General features: G+C 46.8%; 1 protein-coding gene across 2 annotated transcripts in view; it reads right to left on the reverse strand.

Annotated features, from left to right (window-relative positions):
• The window catches only part of PNPLA2 (patatin like phospholipase domain containing 2), a 158,154-nt gene that overhangs the window by 56,448 nt on the left and 79,673 nt on the right, over nucleotides 1–22,033 (reverse strand). For both annotated transcript variants that reach the window (XM_069624023.1, XM_069624022.1), the window contains exon 2: nucleotides 5,751–5,983. In XM_069624023.1, the coding sequence (XP_069480124.1) occupies nucleotides 5,751–5,983 (233 nt within the window). The remainder of the gene's footprint in view (nucleotides 1–5,750; nucleotides 5,984–22,033) is intronic.

The raw sequence follows: 22,033 nt of genomic DNA on the forward strand, positions 1-22,033 counted from the left end.
CCCCACAATACTACTAAACCAGTAGTGATCCCAATCATAAAGGTGAAACAGGCACAATCCGGCAATTCTCCCCCCTGCCCGCACCGCCCCGCTTACCTCTTGTGGTAAAATGGGCCTAAGGTAGGCCATTTTCTCCAGGAGGTGTGTGAGCTAGCAAAAGAAGTATCCATACAACTATAGGTGTTGGGTTACCAACATAAAGGAAATGTCCAATGAAGGTTCTATACACTTTTTAAAAAAGGAGACTTTAATCAAACTCAAAATACAAAACACACCAATAACCCACCCTGCGAAAGAAGACACAGATTATACAGACTTTTGAATCACAGGGGGGGCACGCTTGCTCTTAAGACTGGGTGGGCAGGAAATATCCTTTTAACTTTGACATTGTAGCAGAAACTATGCCTTTAAAAAGGTAGAGTCTAAAAGGTCTATAATCTAGAACCCTTAAAACCAGGCCAGGGGTGCAGAGCCATTAGGGGTACCATTCTCTTCCTGGGTGACTTAGCAGCAGCAAAGTCTTCTTGGCACTTACCAATAAGTCGTCAGTCTAAAGACAGTTAAGCCAGGAGCTCCCAATGAAGCAAGTCTGCGTCGAGATGGGAGATTCTGTTGGATGCGCTGCCGCAATGAGCTATGGTCATGTAGCAGTGATTGGCTTGAATCAGCTAAAGAGCAGGCAGGCAATGTGTGAGTCGTCGGTTCGACGGGATCCAGCCGATGCAATGCGGTTTTTGAGCAGCAATCAGCTGGAATAAGGCTAGAGCGCAGGCAGGTGAGGATCAAGTCAGCAGCTCGATGGCTCAAAGCGATAAAAAAAAAAAAAACTACGAGTGTCGACAGCAGCTCTGGAGGGATCCTGTGGCAGCTGGTAAACTATTAACAGGTCAGCTCAAAAGAGGTTTGAGGAGGGAAATAAAGACTAGAGCTGTTCCTTGACTCTTTGCTTGATGGAGGCCCTGAACAATGTCTCCAGGGATAAGGTGCTGTCCTCCTTCTGTCCTTCCCAGCTAGGAATGTGGGCAGAGCGTACTCGCAGGGGAGGTTACCTCCAGTGAGCTGAATCCCAGTTATCACAGTTCAGGCAACAGGCAGACCTTGTTCAAGCAGCTAAGCACCCCAAATTGACCCTTGGGATGGGATGAGCTGGGGTCCTACTCCTCCCTGGGAAGCCTTTAGCTCCACCTCTATTGCAGATGACTTTGGGTAGATTGTACCCCAATAAAGTTCCAGGTGAAGTCACCTTCTTCAGATGTTCAAAGATAACTCAACTTAAGGGGTTTAACCCCCTTGTATATTAATGTTGCCACAGCAGGATGGAATAATTCAAGCCTTATGTAAGAGTCCAATCCTGGCTACTGCAGCAAGATTATTTACCTGGGGATGTGAACTCCAGAGTGCTTTGTTTAAATGAAGCGGGGAAAGAGAGCAGCATGAAGTGAGAGTGGTCTAAAACTCCAAGATGGTGGAACCCCTCTCTTGCTTGGAACTTCTCTCATGGGCTACTCCAACGCCTCCCTCTCTCCAATGGCTGTCTTGCATCAAAGAAACTCCAGTAATTACCACCCTGGTGACCTTTTCTTTTACTGGCAGGACTCCTCTTTGAAGGAATGATTTCCAAAGATCCCCTTTTGGGTAAATCCTGTCCTCTTGGTGAACAGCCTTCCCAGGGAGGACAAAGGGGCGTCTAGGGCTGAACCCAAATGGTTTTCTTGGGGTAAAGCACAGCACCAAACGGGGTACACAAATCTCTAACAGTTGAAGGAGTAGAAACCAGGTTGGAAATAATGGCACTGTGACGGATTGCCATTTGGCAAGGGTGTAAGAGCCCTGGCTTTTTGATTTTTAATAAATTAATACAATTATATCTGAAAGGGAAATCTGCTGATGGGATTCGCCTTACATAACATAGTGGGTACCTGTGTCCTGCTGCATCAGTAACCGGATTTGCAGTGCCTGCCTTACCAGTGGCCCAAAGCAGGATCAGAGGTCACAGGTGCCCATTTGACAGCTGACGTGACAACAAAGTCTCTGAAGAGCAGGGGCTTTGTTTAATATATGCACCCCTGTTCCAAAACCCTATAATTTTGGGTCTACCTCCTGCAGGCAGAATTATTAAAAAGCCATATCCGAGTTAGGGGATGGTGGATGGTATTCTCATAATTATTACAGCCACATCCAATTTGATATCACAACTGTGTCAGCTCCTGTGAGCCAAGCTCAGCTGTGGAAGGTGATGTGTATTTGGGGCAGACAGGTTGAGTCTGACAAGACAGGAATCTGAATGGCCATGCCTCTTCGTTTATCTCTTTGTGAGAGCAGGTAACACCCTCCACCAGGGATAGACACACAGCAGGCAGCTGTCATGGACCAGGCATCAAAGGAGCACACCCATTCATAAGGAGTAGCCTCACACCAGGGTGCTGAATTTCTAAAGGCCTTTGGTCCAATCGCCTGCTGGTTTTTGCTTTTAAAAGAAGGGGTCTCCCACCACTTCTTAGATCCTCTCAAGACAACCTAAAGATTCGCTCTGAAACACCTGAGAAGAACTCACTGGACTTCCTTTGGGAAAGTTTCACTTTCCAAGGCCCCAAGCCTGGTGAGAAGGAGCCACTCAAGGCGAAAGATAGATAAGTCCCCTACCTACTCCTGGGGCTCATTGGGGGTGAACATTTGCTGTGGACCAGGACCTGCCACTCTGCACCGTAATCGCCTAAAGTTGGTAGAGCAGACCGTGAATGGAACCCTCCTCTCCTACATCCCCTCTGATTGGGCCTCACAGCAGCCAGAGGACTAGTCCAGCTGAAGATCTCTATTCTGCCACACCATACTGGTCGCTCTGTGCTCACCGCACCTTGAACAAGAGGGAAGATGCAGGCGCCGGCTTTTGTGCTCCTCCCGCAATCCAAACTCTTGCTTGCACTTCAACCAGCCCTAGCTGCGCCCGTCACTTGCTAGGCCAAAAGCTACTGCTGGATGTCGGAAGCCGACCTGAATCACTGGCAAGTCACATGCCCACTCTGACCAGCGGTTAACCACGGCTCGGTCCAACTAGCCCTTGAACGTCGCCTCACTGACCTGCACATTGGGAGGCACCCACGATCACCACCTTTGACTGTCGCCCGCTGACTCCAACTGCTGGAGCATCACACATCAACCCCTCCCTGTGGCTAGAAGCCAGATTCGGCCTGGATCAACTGCAAAGAGATCCTGGGACAGCACGACACGCATCACTAAGAGCCCCCCCCTTCGCCCGCACATAACAACTGCATTTGTCTCTAGTCAACACCCACTTGTTGCGTGGGCCCACATAATTCAGCGTGCCCAAACTGAGCCTCATCTGCTCACATCTATGTTCAACACTGGGTTCGACATCCGTCAACCCATCAAGAACCAAAACCATGTTCTATTGATCCACACTGCCCCCTCGGTCCACTGGGACCCTAGAGTCAAGTACAAGAAGGTGCTGAGGTGACCTAACCAGAGACATATCCTTTCCTTCGCTGGTACTTGCCCATCATCCCTGTAGTCACGCTCAGAGGGCTAGTTTCTTCAGTCTGTTTCCTCTCCGTTCTTTCACAGGGGTGAGTTTTTATACAATGTTTTCTATTTCGTTCTATTGCAGATGGTGTTTTATTAAAGAAAAACTTTTTTTTTATTAGAACTTGGATTGGACATTTCCTTTATTTTGGACTTTTATGCTTTGCTGTTTGGGTTGCTACAGAATAGTAGCCTTGCCTTGGCCCACGTGCCCACAAAAGGCAAAGGAGGCATATCTCTCAACTGTGCCCGTTTTACCTTTATGATTGCATTGGCTCTTGGTTTGTAGAAGTGTGAGGGCTGAGTGTACACGGAGGAGTAGGAGTACAAATTCACAGAGCAGAATCAAATTAATCACAGGCCTTAAAAGGATTTTGGCCAATATAATTGTATTTGCCCATATACCACCCTATCAAACCAGATCTGGTTTATAGTTATAAATCTGCCACCAAGCCTTGGGAGATGTACAATTATAAAATTTGGATCAGGGTTGCCAACCGTTAAAGGGAGCTTCTGGCTGTAGGAACTTTGGGTTTCACCAGGCAGTTGTAGGAATGCACATGTTACAGTGCAACCGCCATGTTCCCAAACTACCAGGAAGCTGGTGGTGTTGTCAATAGACAGTCCCAGGAGAGATACATGTTTGCAATGTACTTTTCAGCATGAAGCATTATGAAAGTGAGCCAGCGTAACATAGCGCACTCTGAGGCAGAATTACCAGCATAGTTTTGCTTTATACAAATCAAAAAAGCTTCTGGATGCTCACTGTTGCCGATGGCATTCTTTCAGAGCTGGGGTGGGGGAGGAGGAGACAGAGCCAGGGGGGGGGGGGGACAGAGCCAAGGGGGGGGAGACAGAGCCAGGGGAGGAGGGAGGGGGGAGACAGAGCAAGGGGAGGAGGGAGGGGGGGACAGAGCAAGGGGAGGAGGGAGGGGGGGACAGAAAGGGGAGGAGACAGAGCAAGGGGGGAGACAGAGCAAGGGGGGAGCAAGGGGGAAGACAGAAAGGGGAGGAGGGGGAGACAGAGCAAGGGGGAAGAGGGGGAGACAGAGCAAGGGGAGGAGGCGGAGACAGAGAAAAGGGAGGAGGGGGAAACAGAGCAAGGGGGAGACAGCAAGGGGAGTAGGGGGGAGACAGAGAAAGGGGAGGAGGGGGGACAGAGCAAGGGGGGACAGAGCAAAGGGGGGAGACAGAGCAAAGGGGGAATGGGGGGGAAACAAAGATAACTAATTATCCTACGGCTTTTACATTTAACCCTCATTGGTTTGATATACTGGAGAACACAGAATTAAAAAAATCTTGACTTCAGGCGATGTATGCAACAAGCATTTAGAGTGACCATGGCAACAAATATCCCACTTCTAAAATCCCTCCTCTCTTTTGGTAACGGCTGATTTGTCCAAAGGAAGAGCAAGTGATACCATATGCTCCAAAAACAATAAATGGGATGTCACATGGTTAGAACTTAAAAGCAGTTGCTGCAAATGCACCATAAATGTCACTCATATCACTACACTGAGCCAATCTCAAGGATGCCCTACGTCCAAGGTGAACTGGTGATTCCATGCCATCTGGGACACCAATCCTCAGTGCCAGGCTTTCATGCCTCGATTAATTACATTCTGGAAGTTCTGGTCATGGGCCACTTCAGTTGACTAACATGGACTAAATAAAAAGCAAACCCTAGCAATTGTAATGGGTGTCCCCGCTGAAGTGATCTGAAAACCTTATCACCTTCATGCACCAAGCTTTCCTCACCAACCATGAAAAGTTGCTCTCCTCTCGCACCATGAAAACAAAACTGATCTCCTCACGACAGAGATGTGAATACATGCCTCCCCAGAGAAGGGCGATTTATCCAGCCTCTGCTCTACTCAATATTGTACGAAAGGGGTAGACACTGGTGGACCTACCCACTACACGCCTTACTGCGCTCATGCGATTTCAAGGGTAAAGAACACAGGCTCATAATTCAATGTGCTTACAAAGATGGCCTACAATGTATTTAAACAGAAGTGGCACAAATCGCGATTAAGGAATCCTTGTTCCAGTAGTTATTCTACATATGTTCAGTGGTGTACCCTCCTACTCCTTTCTCTTCTCAAAAACCACTGATGCTCTCACTAGAACCACCTATTGGTTCACACACCTACCCCCACTTCGGTCCTCAACCAGGTATCCTGCTGAAGGCAGTCTAGCCACCAACTTACCTGTATCAACTCGTCTTTGGTGTTGAACTCTGACAGAAGTACATTCTGGCCATCCGATACCCGGGTAAGCGAGATGCCCAGGCGCCCTGTGGCATGAATGTGGCTGTCGTCAGGGAGGGTCTTGAGCATACACTTGCGGATGATCTTGACCAGGTTGAACGATGGATGCAGGGGGCCCAGAAACCGCTTGCGGGCTTCCTTGGACACGTCTATTATATTGGCACCGGCTTCACCTGCAACAATAAGAAAACAGTCCGTGTGTAAGGAGAGGGGAGTGTTAGATTTACTCGAGGGCGTGGCTTAGCGGCTAGCATTGTGACAGAGGAATTAGTAGGGCTGATTAGTGGGCACATGTGCGATTGGGTAGAGGGGAATTTAAAAGACCTGCGACATGTGTACTGTTACTCGTTATTGTCCTTATCACGCAAAAAAAGTAGACGCACAAACACGTTAAAACACGGCAATTAAAGCATTTACCTTTGAATAATTTAACACCTTCCGAAACAGATAATTACATTGATTGGCCAGTTCTCATAACACTTCAAGACTACCTTAAATGTGTCCAGGCGAGACTTCCTTTATTCACATCAGGACGATCACCAATAACGTTTTCCTCCGACAGTCATGCTTCACGAATTCCTTATGGACATGATTTGTAGCCCCACGTTTCCTGTTGTCAGGTATCGCAATCCAGTGCCATATGAACGGGTGGTCCAACTCCAGGCCCTCAGGGCCAGATTCATGTCGGATTTTCAGGATACCCCTCATTAAATATTCATGAAATATATTTGCATACAATGGTTCTAAATGTATGCACATTTTTGCTCATGAATATTAATAAGGAATATCCTGAAAACCCATCAGGTTTCCGGCCTTTGAGGCCTGGAGATGGACAACCCTGGCTGGAGAACATCATTCAATGGGACTTTCATTAAGGTTCACCAATTATTTATTAGCCAACAAAAAAAAAAATTATGCACAACTCTTATAGAGCTACACTTATACAGCATCACGAACTCTCCACAAAATGCATTTACCTTCTTCCGTCATGCCTTGTATGCATTTTTAAGACATGCCAATGTTAACTTGCACTTTAATTCTGCCACGGCTATCAGTATTGGACGACTATTCTCGGATACCAAGCGCATTCACCATCAACAACCAGGAGGGATCAGCTGAGAACATTTGCATTTCACCTCTGGCTGCTAACGACCCGAAGCTAAACTCAACGTTTGGATGGGTGTTATTGGGAGAAACTGGTCCCTTTCACCCACCACAAGGGGGTACCGAATGGAACTAGATCAAGATACCCACTCGGAAGTGGCTCAAAACTTAACTCCACCCACAGAGAACTGGATTAAATGACTTAGCGACATCGCGCTCCTTCGTAACTTGGTTAGCCACTCGATATTCCCACTGAAGTTAAATATGAAAGAACACAACCCGAATACACTGGCACTCGACTCCTCTGTCCTTACAGACATGCCTTGTGCACTTTCCGCCCCTTTGTGGATAGGCATGTAGCTTGGCATGCAGATTCTCAACAGTGATGAAGAGTGTGCGGAAGGCTAGTGGAAAGTCTGCTGCACAAGGAACCTGGACTACCCACTTGCACTGCCATCAGCACTGCTTGCAGGGGTGTTGCTAGGTTTGTAAAAGATCCAGGGTTACGCTAGTGTCGGGACGTGGGGCTCGCTAGCCTTTCGGTTGTAGCCCCTGAGCTTCTATCTGGGGCTACAACCCAAACAACGCCTCTGGTTGCTTGGGAGGGACTAGATGGGTCAGCAGTGGCCTAGCAACTATTCTGCTCCCCACCCCAATTTCCCTCCCCTGGTTGCATGTAGATAGATCCCTTGCTACCAGAATTGGCCACCGCCCCCCTCCCCCGTTAGTTCCCCAGTCCCTTGTATCTCCAATTCCCTCACCAGGTGCTAGCACCCCCCACCCCACTTTTGAGTTGTGAAGTGCTCTGTTGCTTCCCAAAGCCAGGTCTGCGCTCAAGAAATACCAGAATGTTAACCTTGGGTTCCAGATCAAGCTTGGCTCAAGTAAAACCATGAACAGGAGCCATACATATTTGATGTAGTGCTTACTGTCCCATGCGGATTTCATGATGGGGTCGGTCTAGCTACTGGTAAGTGTGGTCTGATAAGATCACAAAAAGAAAGTAAAAAAAATAGCACTTTCAACCTAGTACCTTCCTCTAAGCAGGAGGGGGAGGGAGCCAATGACCTGCCACCAAAAGGGACGGTACATATATCCTCAGCCAATGACACAGGTCAAAAGTGCCACGTGCCTAAGGCTAGAACGCCAGTGGGACAACCAAATCTTGAGCCCTTCTGGCATACATAGCGGGTGGGGGCCGTGGGGAAGGTAAAAGGGTGACACTCATGCCAGAGCCCCAGAATGAGGTGGCATTCAGCAGCAGTGGGAGGGAGAGTGGGGTTGGGGGGTGGGGGGCAGGGGGGTTGGTGGGCAAAAAAGTTATGGTTTCCCCAAATACTTCCTGCCAAACTCCTAATCATATTATTACACAAAAATTCGGGTAGCCCCTTGGTGCAAGTGTGGATTTGGGGCAGTACATAATGTTTAACAAAAAAGCAAAAAAAGGGGGGAATCAACACTCTAGACAGTATAATTTACTGTCCTTATTCATAACAATTCATCAAGAAATATTCTGTGCTCAATAATAATAATAATAATAATTTGGCATTTATATAGCGCTACGAACCCTCAGGTATCTGAGCGCTGCTTATTATTACCCACGGTGTGTGGTGCTCATTTATCGACCTCGGAAGGATGAAACGCTGAGTTTGGCGCTGCCGGGATTCGAACCTGCGTTCGCAGGCTCTGCACTGATGTCAAAGCGAGCGCTCTACTCGCTGTGCCACTTGACCGGCAAGTCACAGGTAAGAAATAACACAAAATATGTCTGAAATTTCTCTGAGCATTTAATTATGAGACACAAAATCTTCACAAGGAAAATAGCAAGTTCAAATAACAATTTCTGTAAGGTAACAAACAATCTAAATCGGTGGGTTGTCACCAGTGGTCGAAGTGGGCGGGAGCGGTGCTCCTCTACTTATTTTAATTAAGTTTTACCATTCATATACTTTTATTTTAAAAAGAAACCGTTCCAGAACGGTTTCGTTTTAAAATAAAAGTGTAGGAAGAAGTTTCAGTACACTGCACGGGACGTTTCCTTAAAGAGCAGGCACATGTTTTTGGGGGGTTTTATTGTGCATGGGAGGGGGCGGGGTGATGGGGTCTGTGGCCAGCAGGGAACATAGTTCCACTACTTCTTTTCATACACTTTGACCACTGGTTGTCACAGTTACATATATAAACCAGTAAACACAAAGTGAACAACAACCATCTGGAACCTGATTCAAGCCATGAGACGATTGAAGCGTTCCAAATTAATTAGTGACTGCAAGATTCAAGCTCGCACCCCCCATGGGACTATCCGTCTCTAGCAAAACAAGGTCACACAGTTTTCATACCCCTGTCTCGAGTACAGGGACTATGAGGTCCACTCGCCCTGAGGAAGGCTCAGATTAGGTGCCGACAATACTGGCAATAGCCGAAACGTGTCTTCAGTGCCGATCCTTTTGAACAGATCTTTAGAAACACTGATACAGAATATTTAGTTTTAGGAACATGGACGTTGGCAGATTAGAAACATGAATCATGCACTGATCATGCAACAGAGCAGAAAACTAATTGGGAATATGTATTCTGCTACTGTTTAAAGTAAATAATCAAGTTTACTTTAGAGTAATATTATCGATATGTTACTTTTTCACAGATTTTTATTTACTTTGTCATTTGTTTTTGTTTTCCAGGAATCTTAAATTTTTCTTCTTCTTGTTCACTTGTTTAGTGGTGTATATATGTAACTGTGACAACCCACCAATTCAAACTCCTAATCATAGCTGTTCCATGGCTTTTTTTAACTCGCACTACAATGGAGTAATAAAATGTGCTCGGGCGTGCCCCAACCAGGACCTCGAATGACCTCGGAAGCTCGTGGCAGAGTCTGACCTTCCCTCCATGCAGTCCTGGAATTGCCTGCTCATAAAGGCGGACATTTCTGGCGGTCACCTTCGGGACACCTCCCCCAACCCAGCTACTCGCGCAGGTGCTGTTGAAGGAGAGCCCTCGCTGTATCTCGGTACCATCACAAACTAAACTAAATAATTAAAATCGCCATCTACGAAAGGCAGAGGCGTAGAGAGGGTAGGCCTTGAGCAGGCAAGACCCACTCAAAATCTGTCAATCCACACTTAGGAGTGCAGTGGTGGGCCCAACTGCATCAGCTTCAGGTCCCGCTTATCAGACAATCCTGCCTACACCTCTGATGAAAGGACATCGCAAGCTTTCAATGAAGTTCAGTCATTGGAAGGGTGACGAGCAGGCCCGGCATTGGGGGGGGGGAGGGTGGGTGCGGGGGCTGGGCGACTGCCAGGGGTGCCACGCCCCTCAGGGCGCCATTAGCCCCCGCCGCCGCGCTGTTAAACGCCCACATTTGGTGACAGTGGGGTGCTCCCTCCGCCACTGGCTCGTTTGATAACAAAAGGCGCCATTAGCCCCCAACCACGCCAGCTCGGGGGAGTCTTTCAAGGGCTCCCCTGAACTGGCATGTTGCCTAAAGGCGTGGCAGGCGCCTCATTGTTGAATGCGCCCACGGTGGAGGAGCGCATTTAACAATAGGGTGCTAATGCACCCTATTCATTTCATTACCTCCTCGCCGCAGCGAGGCGGTCTTTAAGAAAAAAAAAAAAAGTGGCACATCCTGGCCGCACGCTCCCCCTGTTGACCAGGGGCGTGCAGGGTAAGGGGGGGGTGCAAATTCGCCCAGGGCGCTGCTACCCCAAAGGCCGGCCCTGGTGACGAGGGTTCAGTTTGAGAGGAGATCCAATGAAAGGAGAGTCGAAGTCTGAGGGGTGTGGCGCAGGATGACGTGGCTGTCCTTGCTCCTCATTGGTTAGCTCCATACATACTTACTGGGGTTCGGAGTGGTCAGATCTACGTATCTGCTGATTTTCTCTAGGTTCCACATGAAGGGAGTTGCTTGGTCTACTAAGTTTCAAGATCCAGTGTCTCCCTCATCCAAACCATAATTATGAATAGTTGCCTCCCCCTCCACCGCATTCAAATTTTATAGGGGGGTAGAGGGGGTGTGCAAGGAATGGATGGGTGTCCAAACTCCCCTTTCCCCACCCACCCAATCAACCCAAACCGTAGCCCGCTTTGGGAAGCTATTGATCATGGGCATTAGGCATGCAGGAAGTGAAAGAAAATGCACAGGTACCAACTGCAAATGGAGAAAACTTGTGTCTTAACCCCTTCAACCCACGCCCCCAAGATGAAGCAAGTCAAGCAGCGAGCCAGAAGGGCGAGTGCGCTCTCTGGAGCGGGAAGGGCATCTATTGGGTAGGTATCAGAGTTACAGATCAGAGAGCCCTGTGCAGGGAGAGAGCCTGGGCTAAATTCCTGCACCAGAGCAAGCGGGCCTCTAGAACACCCAGACAGCCACGCAAAATGGCTGCCGGGCACTCTTCCTGCTGGCTCGTGTTCCGAAGATGCTCTTAACCAGGCCGGCTAGCTCATTGATTCACACAGATTAGGGAACTGCGGAAAAGGCCATTGCCAATACGTCAAGGTAAAACGTTTTACGCTACACTTAGTCAATAGAGATTTGCCCCATTCTAAGACGTAAGTGATTTAAAAATGTCCAACAGAGTCGCACCCAGACGAAGAAGAGCATGAACCAACAATAAATCGTTGCATTATAAAATCTGCTGCTGGCATATATAATGACTCCGCCTCGCTGCCACTGCTTCAAATGAGTGTGTTCGGTTGTGCTTTCTCAATGCATCTTCTACTAATTAATCCTCATGGAAGCAGGAACATATGTTCATGCCAACACGGTTGGCAGCATGAATAAGCTCATAGAGCAAGCATGGAGTAATTTCATAAGTGCAAAAATAAAGGTTTTAACTGCATTCAATCGTACGTCAGTCAAAGGTCAAATGTATGAATGGGGGATTTTGTTTACGAAACAAAGAAAAGACATTACAAGTATGATGGTGTGCGGAAAGCACATTAGCACTGCATTACCACACTACCAAACCACAAATTTGGTGGGAAGGTGAAGGATTTACCTCCAGCAAGAAGCTGCTGGTAAATCCTCCACATTATCGGCCAAAAAAGAAAATATATATATATATTTTTAAATGGCAGATTTACCACCAAAATCCTCATGGAATCCTATGGATTCCGAAAATGGGAATTAACACCACCCATCCACCAGTTGTAATCCCATGGTAAATCTGCGAGCGAAGTGGCAGTAACGGTAATAGAGTTTGGCAGTAATTTGGCAGATTTACAGACGATTTACAACCAAACTAGAAATTAGGCCCAATTTGCTCTAAAATAAAGCCACACTTCTGGCTTCCTAAAACTCGAGGATTGCGGCAAAGCAGAGCACACTTTCATGTGATCATATATTGACCGCCCGCATGGCATCAGAAACGGGGGCATATAGCTTTTCTGGCCACCAATCCCTCCCCCCCCTTCTCAACAGGCATCATTGCAGATGGGAGTGGCCCCCAGAACGGTGACTAATGGCATCAGGACCACCCCGAAGCCCCGCTCGGGCAGAGTGGTTCCCCTGGGAGTGGGCAGAGCCTGTGTGCATGTGACCCAGGGACTCCTTGATCACCCGCAGGCCCAATAGGCAGAAGTAATAGGCCGTAGCATGGCACACAGGTATGATCCTGGATCAGGGTGATGGCCATGTAGTGAGAGGGGCGGTGAGAACGAAATGAGACGCAAGGACATGTCTGGATCGCCACGAATATTAGGCCGCTCTGCCCCGTCACAATCAATTCACTCAGCGAAAATTGTAATGTAAAATATAGGATTCGTACCTTTTCTACAAGAATCTGTGTCATGGTTAAAGGCATCGAGAAAAGCTGGTTAAAAAAAAAACATTTTTAAATAAAAAAAACTACTGAATATTGAAAAATCTGACCTTTTTTTATTTGCAGATAAAAGAAAGTTACATTTAGGACAACCCGCTTTTCTCATCTGAGCTGCCAATGGCCATTCGGTTCATGGTGTGGCAAAGAATTCAACTGGTAGAGAGGCAATGTGACCGTACAGGAACGGGGGAGCACTCTGTATCCAAAACAACAGATGCATTGCACTGCGGGTCGGGGGGGGGGCGGGGCACATGTAACCACATCCTCTCGCTGCACTCCCAGAGCCAAGGAACATCAGACCTCAGCCGCCACATGCAGTCCCAGAGCCAGGGCGAACTAGGCCCACGCTAGCCACCTTCCCAGAGCCGGGTAACATCTGGTCTCATCTACTCAGTGCACTGCTAGAGGCAGGGCACACCTAGATCCACTTGCCACCTGCACTGCTATGGCTATGCACTGCAAGACAAACTCACACTGAAAAGGGTGGGTGGTCCCCATAACCCATTGAAACCAGGGAAAATAACCAAAACGCATCAATGAAAGGCATCATATGGGATAAACTGCTAAATAATGGATGCTAAAGCTATCCTTTGAAAGTATCTGCAGTGATATCTCACACACTGATAAGAAGCATAATATCAAAAATAGAATATACATATATTGAATTATATGAAATAAATTCCATTTCTGGGTGTATAACATACAAAAAAATGGATTCCGTCAAAATCAATCCCCAAATGCCTAGTGCGACAACCCATCGAAAAAACGATATATCTCACATTGCCCTGCATCAAAAATAAATAACAAAATAATATATCACATTTTCGTAAACTAATAGAAAGATATATACCTCCCAATCAATCCAAGTCATACAGTGCATGAGCTATCATTTGTGAACAACAATTAAGGGCCAAAGTTAAATTAAAGTTTTCAAAAAGTGGTCAACTAGGTGAGGAAGCCATCTTCTATGTATCAAAAACTGTTCTTCGTCATAGGATCCCTACATACAGGCTAGTTTCGACATCTTCCATTTGAATGTCTTCCTCAGGACCCATTATTTAGTACTCTTGTCAGTGGGAGTTTGGGAGATAGGTCTCAAAAAAGAACTCCAAATTTAGGCCCACAATTGGCTCTTTTTTCTGGGTCAACATTGGTGTTCATGAGCCGAGTTTCTTGATTGTCTTCCCAATTATGACTCCTCATGTCTTTGTGGCTTAGTGTTCCTTAAATTTCTTTTCTAATTAACTGGATAATAAGAACGCGTTCTTCGTGAAACTGAAATGGCTTTTCAATGCAACGCGAGTATGTTTATGTGAAACACACAACGAGAAACACATTCTTTTAAAAAAAACAATAAGAAAAACCAAGCTACAGAGACATGTGGATTCATAATTAGGAAGACAATCAAAAAACTCTGCATGCTCCTGTTCTGAGGTTCCTCCAGTCCCATTCTTTTTCCGCAGTCTAGGTATTTTCAATCACATCCCTTCCCTTCCTGCTTGCATGGTGTAGTTTCTGAAAGCTTAGCAGCCGATACCATTCTAAAGGGATCCTCTAGTTGACAGGCCCAGTCCTAGAGGATCACTGTGATAGTATACATTGAGTTTCCACAAATGCAGATTATATCTTCTTGACAACGCTTACCTTTCTTGGGATCATCTCATACTGACATATGCTAGGAAGGGACCCTTTTTGGGAACTACTTACATACAGGGCTCAGATTTCTGTGGTCTCCACCTCGTGGCTTTGTTGCGCCCAGGGCTGGCTCTCGGGCATCCCTCCCCCTAATGCTTCAATGTCTTTTCATATACCAAATTTCAAACTCCAGTCCATAATACTCTCCCGTGTTTTAGCAAATACATATCAATTCTCACAATCCAAGAAGGGTAATATTATGTACATTAGTTTACAAGTCATCTGGATTTTCATGGGCTTACAAGGGCATTATCTGGAAAATTGATGTGACCGTTCTTTTTTATCTGGCTGTCCCGTTTAATGAACAGAGGTCCTCTTTTGGGACTTCATCCTGACGCAGGGGACATTTACCAAATCAGAGAGGTATCGTCCAAGACTAACTGGTTCCTTTCTCTAGAGAAAGGTGGCATGGTTCCCGCCAAGTTACAATTTTCTACACAGGATGTCGACCTGCTTTCCATTGTGCTCTATGCACGTCAGATATTTTGCGTCCATACCCCACAATTACCAATGCTGGTTACAAATTCCCTGTATGTTTTCACTGCAGTTACAGGTCTTCAAATACAGCTAGTGACCACATTTCAATGGATTCTAGTAGTAATTATTTTCCATAGTGCTTCAGGCTGGGTCCCTCCCACTTGGAGCTTCATTAAAGAGCGTTGCCTTTTCCCTTTGGAATTTTACTCAGTTTCTTATAGGAGTAATAATAATACACTGTGCCTCATTACAAGGGTGGCGGTAACCCGGTGGGTTGCCGCCAACCCCATAACACTGATTCCGCCGCCTGATAGCCCGGTGCCACCGGATATCACAAGTGGAGGTGGAACAGTAAATCCCCATTCCCAGGGAGTCCCTATCGGACTCCCTGGGAATGGTGACACTGAAGAGCCATGCAGGTTGGGGCCTGAACTCCCGGCAGGTAAGGCCTATCGGGAAATCTGTGACCCTACAGGCAATCTCGTACTATGCTGCCATACTTGTAATACTTGTAATGAGGCACAGTATGTTCTAATAATGTAACTTGAGGGGGTATGTACCTCCCACACACTTGGGTTTGTTTTACTCTGTACCAGAGGGACATCAAGTAAAGAAAATAGTTGGGAGGATACCTCCCAATCAACACTGGACTCGTCCCCTCACTTCTTTATTCCAAGAAAGAGCTCAAGACTCGTCAAGGAATGGCTCCTCCCAAACACCTAGGTGCACACACTCTCCACTCCCCACCAAACCTGGGACTGGGTGATCTGCTCCACTCTGTTTCATTCCCTGCATGCTTGTAGATCCCTTCCTGCTAAATTCTCTGCCTTCCTCCTCCCCCCGTTGCACGCTCCCCCCGCTTCCTTCGCTAGGTCCACGCTAAATAAATACGCTGATAAGAATTCTGAGTATTCATTCAAAAAGGCATGGAAAGGATAGGATTTTAAAAGGAAGGCAATGTTTTTCCTATTGCTAACTGCACTTCTAGTACCATCTACTGCCTGCACCAAAAGTTGGGACTCTCTGGGCCCTTCCATTACCAGCACTCTAAGAGGTGGGAATACAATCCCTCCTTCCCTCTCCAGACCAATCAACTTTCTGCATCCCCAGAGATGGGGCACATTCAACCCAATTTCCTACTTGCATCCTCAGACTATGTCCTATCACCAACAGATACCTCCAGGGTCAGAGCTGGGGCTCATCCAGCCTGAAATCAGGGCAGTCAGACCTCACTATCTGCGGGGTCTGTGGCTCTTCACATCTGCCATTGGATTGAACTGAACCAGACAGAGAGCCTGGATTCGACATACCCGGTTGTGAGGGTGTGTGCAGCACGTTGTTTCCAACTGCTGTACTGGAGTACAGCCTTCAATCTGTATTGCCCTGCCGCTCCTCCGGTGCACACACTAGCTTTACTGGCCAGGCAATGCTAGTGACCACTCCTCCAGCCTCTGACTCACCGGCTCCCCCTGCCTGAAAACATCTGGCCTGGGCAAAGCCCAGGCAAAGTCAGGGAAAGTCATACCTTGCTGTCTGCGGCTGTCCACGATGGAACACAGCACATCAGTAACTTTTACATCATGCACCGTGCCTGTCCTCCGCTCTCACCAATGGTGCTTCCAACAGCCTCCCCTTCTCTTCCAACACCAGCACACCCAGCATCTGCATTTACTGGTTATTTCATGTTTGTCATTCTTGCGTTTGGTCAACCTTTTCTCCTTCTTACAATATCTACTTTTTACTCCTACTCTGGAACTATGCCTCCTGCATACGCTCAGCCTGATTTCCTGGGCTGTCCTCCTCGGAATTTTGCCAACCTTATCCATCCTGCCAGCACTGCTAATCCTACTGTTCTTAAGCTGGGTCTCTGGAATGCCAGATAATTTTGTAACAAATCTTCCTCTGTACTTGACTTATTTTTAAGGCAAAACGTTCACTTCCTTTGTATTACTGAGACATGGTTTCCTTCTTTCAACACTACTGTCTCTGCTTCCCTCTCTACTTCTCTTACCTAATTATGTCATACCCCGCCATATTGCTGCCTACGGTGGTGGTACTGGCATCCTTTTTTCACTCCTCTTTTGTACATACTCCCTCTACTCTTACCTTGCCCTTCTTCATTTCATATCAATTCTCATACTGTCTTTTCTAAACTTTACCCAGTTTCTTTTCTACTCATCTATCATCCACCCGGGCCCATTGGCCCATTTTGTGAAGAAATTCTTTCCTCAATTCTTCCGGCTGTCACCCCTCTTATACTTTTGGGAGACTTTAATCTCCATCTTTCCTCTACTCACGCCACAATCACTATATTCTTACTCCTATATATCTTCACATCCTCTCTCTCCACATCTTCGGTTTCTTCGCTCCCAGTTTCTCTCTCTGATAACCATCTTCTTTCTGCTTCTATTTTTCCTACCTTTTCCGCTTCTGTTGCTCCTTCTCTTCACTCCCCATCTTATCTTTGCCACGATCTGGGCAAGTTTAACACTCCTCGCTTTGTTTCTTCGCGTATATATGCTCTTCCCTCCCACTCATCCTTTGCCACTCTGATGGCAGATGAGGCTACGTCCACTCTTTCCTCCTCATTTGATAATCCCCAGCCTCTACCTTTCGGTCTTCCCGTAAACCACTGCAACCTTGGTTTTCCGCCCATCTTCGCACCATGCGTCGTGCTCTTCATCATCTTGAGCGATGCTGGCTTGGTTGTCATTTTTTTTTTATCCACAACACTGCATGTAATTCTTAGCGGTCATTCCACTGTGACAGCTAAAGTCTTTAATGGCCAAACTTTTATATATGCTCGATATCTGCAAAAACTTTATTGTTTAAAAGCTGACTTGTTTAAAAAACCTTTATTAAAAAATGAAACGCATTCCAAACCTAGCATGCTTTAGGTATTTAGTGATTCAGTCATCCAACTCCCAAAGACATATAAAGTTATTTGGTCATTCTTATCTTCTCAAAATGCTCTTTAATATGCAAAACAGCCAAAACCTAATTGGTTTTATTGGTGCCACTTAAAACTATCTGGAGTTCTTTCTAATCAATATACACATACACTGTGTTAAGCAATCACTTTCATATTCATACACAACATGCATTTTTTAAACCACTGCAGAAATTAGCGTTTTAACTTCAGAAAGGTAAAGGTGAAAAGTGATGCATCACTTTTCAACATTAAACGCATGCCTATGCTTAGGTCAAGCACAGAGTTCCCACAGGTGGTACTAAAATATGTTCAGAAGCAAGCACTAATTTCACTCCCCGGCCCACATTTCAGAGGTCTGTGGCTGCCCAAAAGGTGCAAGCATGAAATAGATTATAGAGAAGTTAAAATGGCGAAGAGTAAATCTGAATGTGCAAGTGCATCAAGAAACCTGTGAAAGGATACCCAAAGGCATAGAAGGGTAAGAAAAAAAATTGTGTGCATAAGGTACACACTGTTTGACAGCTATAACTATGTCCAGTAAAGATATCCATCCAGCCATCTTCACAGAAGCTGCTCAGTGCTAAGCACGCAAATGGCATCCCTGCTGGGTTTATCCTGTGTCTTGGACAATTTACTGCATGCCCACTACTACCAGGAGAACCAACTGCAAAGTATGTCACACAATGCATAACTGTGATGCTGATAAGTAATCTTTACATTGATTATATTTTAGATACAAGGTAGGACTTGTACTGTGAAACAGTACTTCAAACGACAGCAGAATATCTATATCTATACCCACACATCTTAAAATGTTCTTATGTATTGTACAGTCCAACCAACTCTGCAGAGTTAACAAACCTTTTCAATTAACATAAACACAAGTTGGCAAGACCCATAGCCTAAACCACACCCACAAAGGGTAATATTGTACTGGAACGCCCCAGCGATTGCTCAATTTACTCTTGAAGTGGTAGGTATTTTGAACAATTGCACAGACAGCAATCATGTAAACAGTATGTGCCACATCATTTGTTATAAAAGGTGCCTGCATTGTGCAGCTACAAGGAATGTGGTTGCTTCCAACACATGAATGTTCAGGGTCGTCCTTGACCATTGTGATGCTGGAAATGCATCGGAGGGACAGGGCCTCTGTATCCTTGTCCTTTACTGCTTTTTATCGTGTGTTCTGTCGCGTTTTCCACACAGGAGTTCATGTGGGACTTCTGGCGGTGCAGTTCTCTCTTTTGGTTTTGGTGAACAGACCTATGGGATACCCTTATGGCACCAATGGGTGGGGGGGGTACAACCCTGTGCCCCTAGTGTATGTTTTTGGGCACCTATGTGTGGCCCACAGAGCAGAGTACGGGCTGGTGGCAGCTCCGTGCTGAAATGACTGGTGCCCTGAGCGTCCTCCATTTTGGGATGCCCAGGCCCTGTCATTGGAATCAGTAGATTTCTGATGGAGACAAGATGGCCGCCGTGGCCTCTTGCCTTCCATCGCCTGTTACCTTGATATTCCCAAAGTCCCGGGAAGCCCCGACTCTGTCCCTTCCCCCCGACTGGCTGTTGGATGGAAGTTTCATATATGGTAGTGTGGGGAAGTGCCGTCCAGACTGGCTGGAGCCTTCCCAACGACCGTACGTTGTGGGTACACCTGTGGGTGGGACCTGGGTGAACGGAGTGTGTGACGAATATGCACTTCTTGTTGTGGATGTCTGGTATATAGTGTTTGACATGATGACTGAGACAGCCCTGCCCGAAAATGGTATGAATGCAGTGTGTAATGTTGAATGGCGTGGTACTTGTCCGAATCCACATTCTGTGTTATGAGTGTCTGGATGGAGAAGAATAGCCTGAATGCACCCTGCGCCTGATTGGCTGACAGACTGCTGAATGCCCTTCGTAGTGATTGGATGCTGGAGTGTGACCCAGCGGAATGAATGGGAGATCAACAGTATATCTGGGGACCTTTCACTGCTAGGAATCGTGTTCAGAAGTGTTCCGAGCTGAAGTCCAAACTACGAAGAGTAACTGGAGTGAAACTGACCCTTGCCCTTGAAGCCCTGCTGGAAGAGAAGAATTGCTGCTGATCTCCTTCATCAATCTGAAAGCTGCTGTGTCTCCAAGGACTGACCCAGAGAGGACCTGGTAAGGCGCCCTCTTCCCGAGCTACGAGGGACCATCGTGCACCAGCTGATCTTTGCCAAAGCTCCCTGGTAGACAGACATTTGACAGGCTGCCGACCCGAGACGGGGTCTGCCGCGGAATCCCAAGGAGAAGCACCCGGACTGTTGTCTGCCACTGTCGACGACCACCGTTGCCAACCGGAGCCACCGTGCTCCCGTTTGCCTAAGAACTCTTGATTCAAGGATGCTGTCGCCCGCATCGTCGCCCGCTTTATCCCGCTGGAGAAGGCCCGACCGTCGACGCGCCGAGCATCCGCCGGTGGGTTTCCCGTCACCCAAAGACCACAGAGATGCTGACGACTCGACGCCCTTGCTGCTCCACAGTTCTTCAAACTCTTTGCGGTCCAGAACTATCGACATCGAGGTTCCCCGCACGCCTCTTCCTTGCGCGACGTTTAGGCTTCCCCTTCGACGAGCACCGCTAGGAAAGAAGCTGCCACTTCACAGTCGTAGCTCACCCTGTTCTCCGTCGGACGGTCGACGACCCGTGACTCCTGCCTTAAAGGGAGGGCACTCAAGAAGGGCCATCGATTCCCCGATGAGGAACGCTACAACGCCAGGTACTCGGGGTTGCAGAACTATTGGAAGGTCACTGGTGAACAATATATGGACTGGGCTTGTGATATATCTTTATTCTACAGGTTGCCCAGGTGGGGGAATCTCCACACAGAACTGTGTCTCGGTAGCAGGGCAATTTTCTGCAAATTGTTTTGACCAACTGCTTTCCTCTTACCTCTATTGTTGGTTTCCGTTACGAACTGATTTGTGTGCCATTTAACCGTACAGTTGATGCACTTTAACGAGATCTAATAGTAATTGTCGTACCACTTAGAACTGTATATTTGCCATTATAGATAACTGAGTACAAAGTGAGTTATCGTGATGTTGTAAATAACCTTGAATATTAATTATATAAAGACTGTGTTTTAACTGATACAGTGTGCGGACATTCCTTTGTGGGTGCTTGGGGACTACACCGTACTTAAGAACCAGCCCACATCACCTCCTGAGAAGCTAGGCCTTGATTGCTCGACCACGTACCAATAATAGAGAATCTTGGCAGGAGTCCTCTGTGACTCTCCTCTACCAAATAGAGAGCGGAAGTACAGACCCCACCCTCCGGCGTCTTCACAACCATTACTCCACCATCAGAATGCACAGCCAAAGATTCCAACAACCTTCTCAAACTGTCTTTAATCTACTGAGGTGTTAATGCCCAGGCAGAGTTTACAAATTTCACTAGGGATTTTGCCATATTTTAATGGCTTTCCTGCTCAAGGGATCGGGGGTACATTGACTGCAGCAGGTAACTTGCCTTATTTCCATTTTGCCCCCTGCTAACACCAGAGCTGTAACCATGAGAAAGGGATGGAGTTCTTTTTTTTTTCAACATTTTTATAAGATGTGCCTGTACCACAAGCATATATTTCATACGTAAACTTTACCATTTGACAAGACCAGATGTAGAAATGTAGTTATGTTGCATTCATTTTACAGACCAGCCTAGGTGCTTCTCAGAGTAACAGCAAGCCATTTGTGAGAGAAACCAGATATTAGCATTGAAACCAACATTCCTCATTCCAACCTTCTCTCACTTGTGTCCAGTTGGCAGACCGCTTATATTCTGATCACTTCCTCTAAAAGGATTGGTTTCGATCTTAACCGAAAAAAAATAATTACCTGTAACAATTATCTCTAGTGCACTCAACTGTAGAACACACTGCCTTCCCCAAATCTTGGGCAGCAGGGAGGGATCTGAAAACAGTCTTTCAGCTAACTTAACATAGATGACATGCTTGAATTAATAGAGAGGAAGCAATAACTTTCTATTACCTGCGACCTTTACCCGTCCTTATGTTATGGAGGCAAAATGGGGTACAAAATGGGGCCGAAGGGGCGTAGTGTGGAGAGAGTTTGCAGAAGGGGCGGTATCTGGTGAAGGTGCAGAGTCTGGCAAATGTGGAGAAAAGATGGGGAGCGAATGCACGCATTTGGGCCTAT

This window comes from Ambystoma mexicanum, chromosome 11, assembly GCF_040938575.1.
Source record: "Ambystoma mexicanum isolate Mex_15411 chromosome 11, UKY_AmexF1_1, whole genome shotgun sequence".
Lineage (NCBI taxonomy): Eukaryota > Metazoa > Chordata > Amphibia > Caudata > Ambystomatidae > Ambystoma > Ambystoma mexicanum.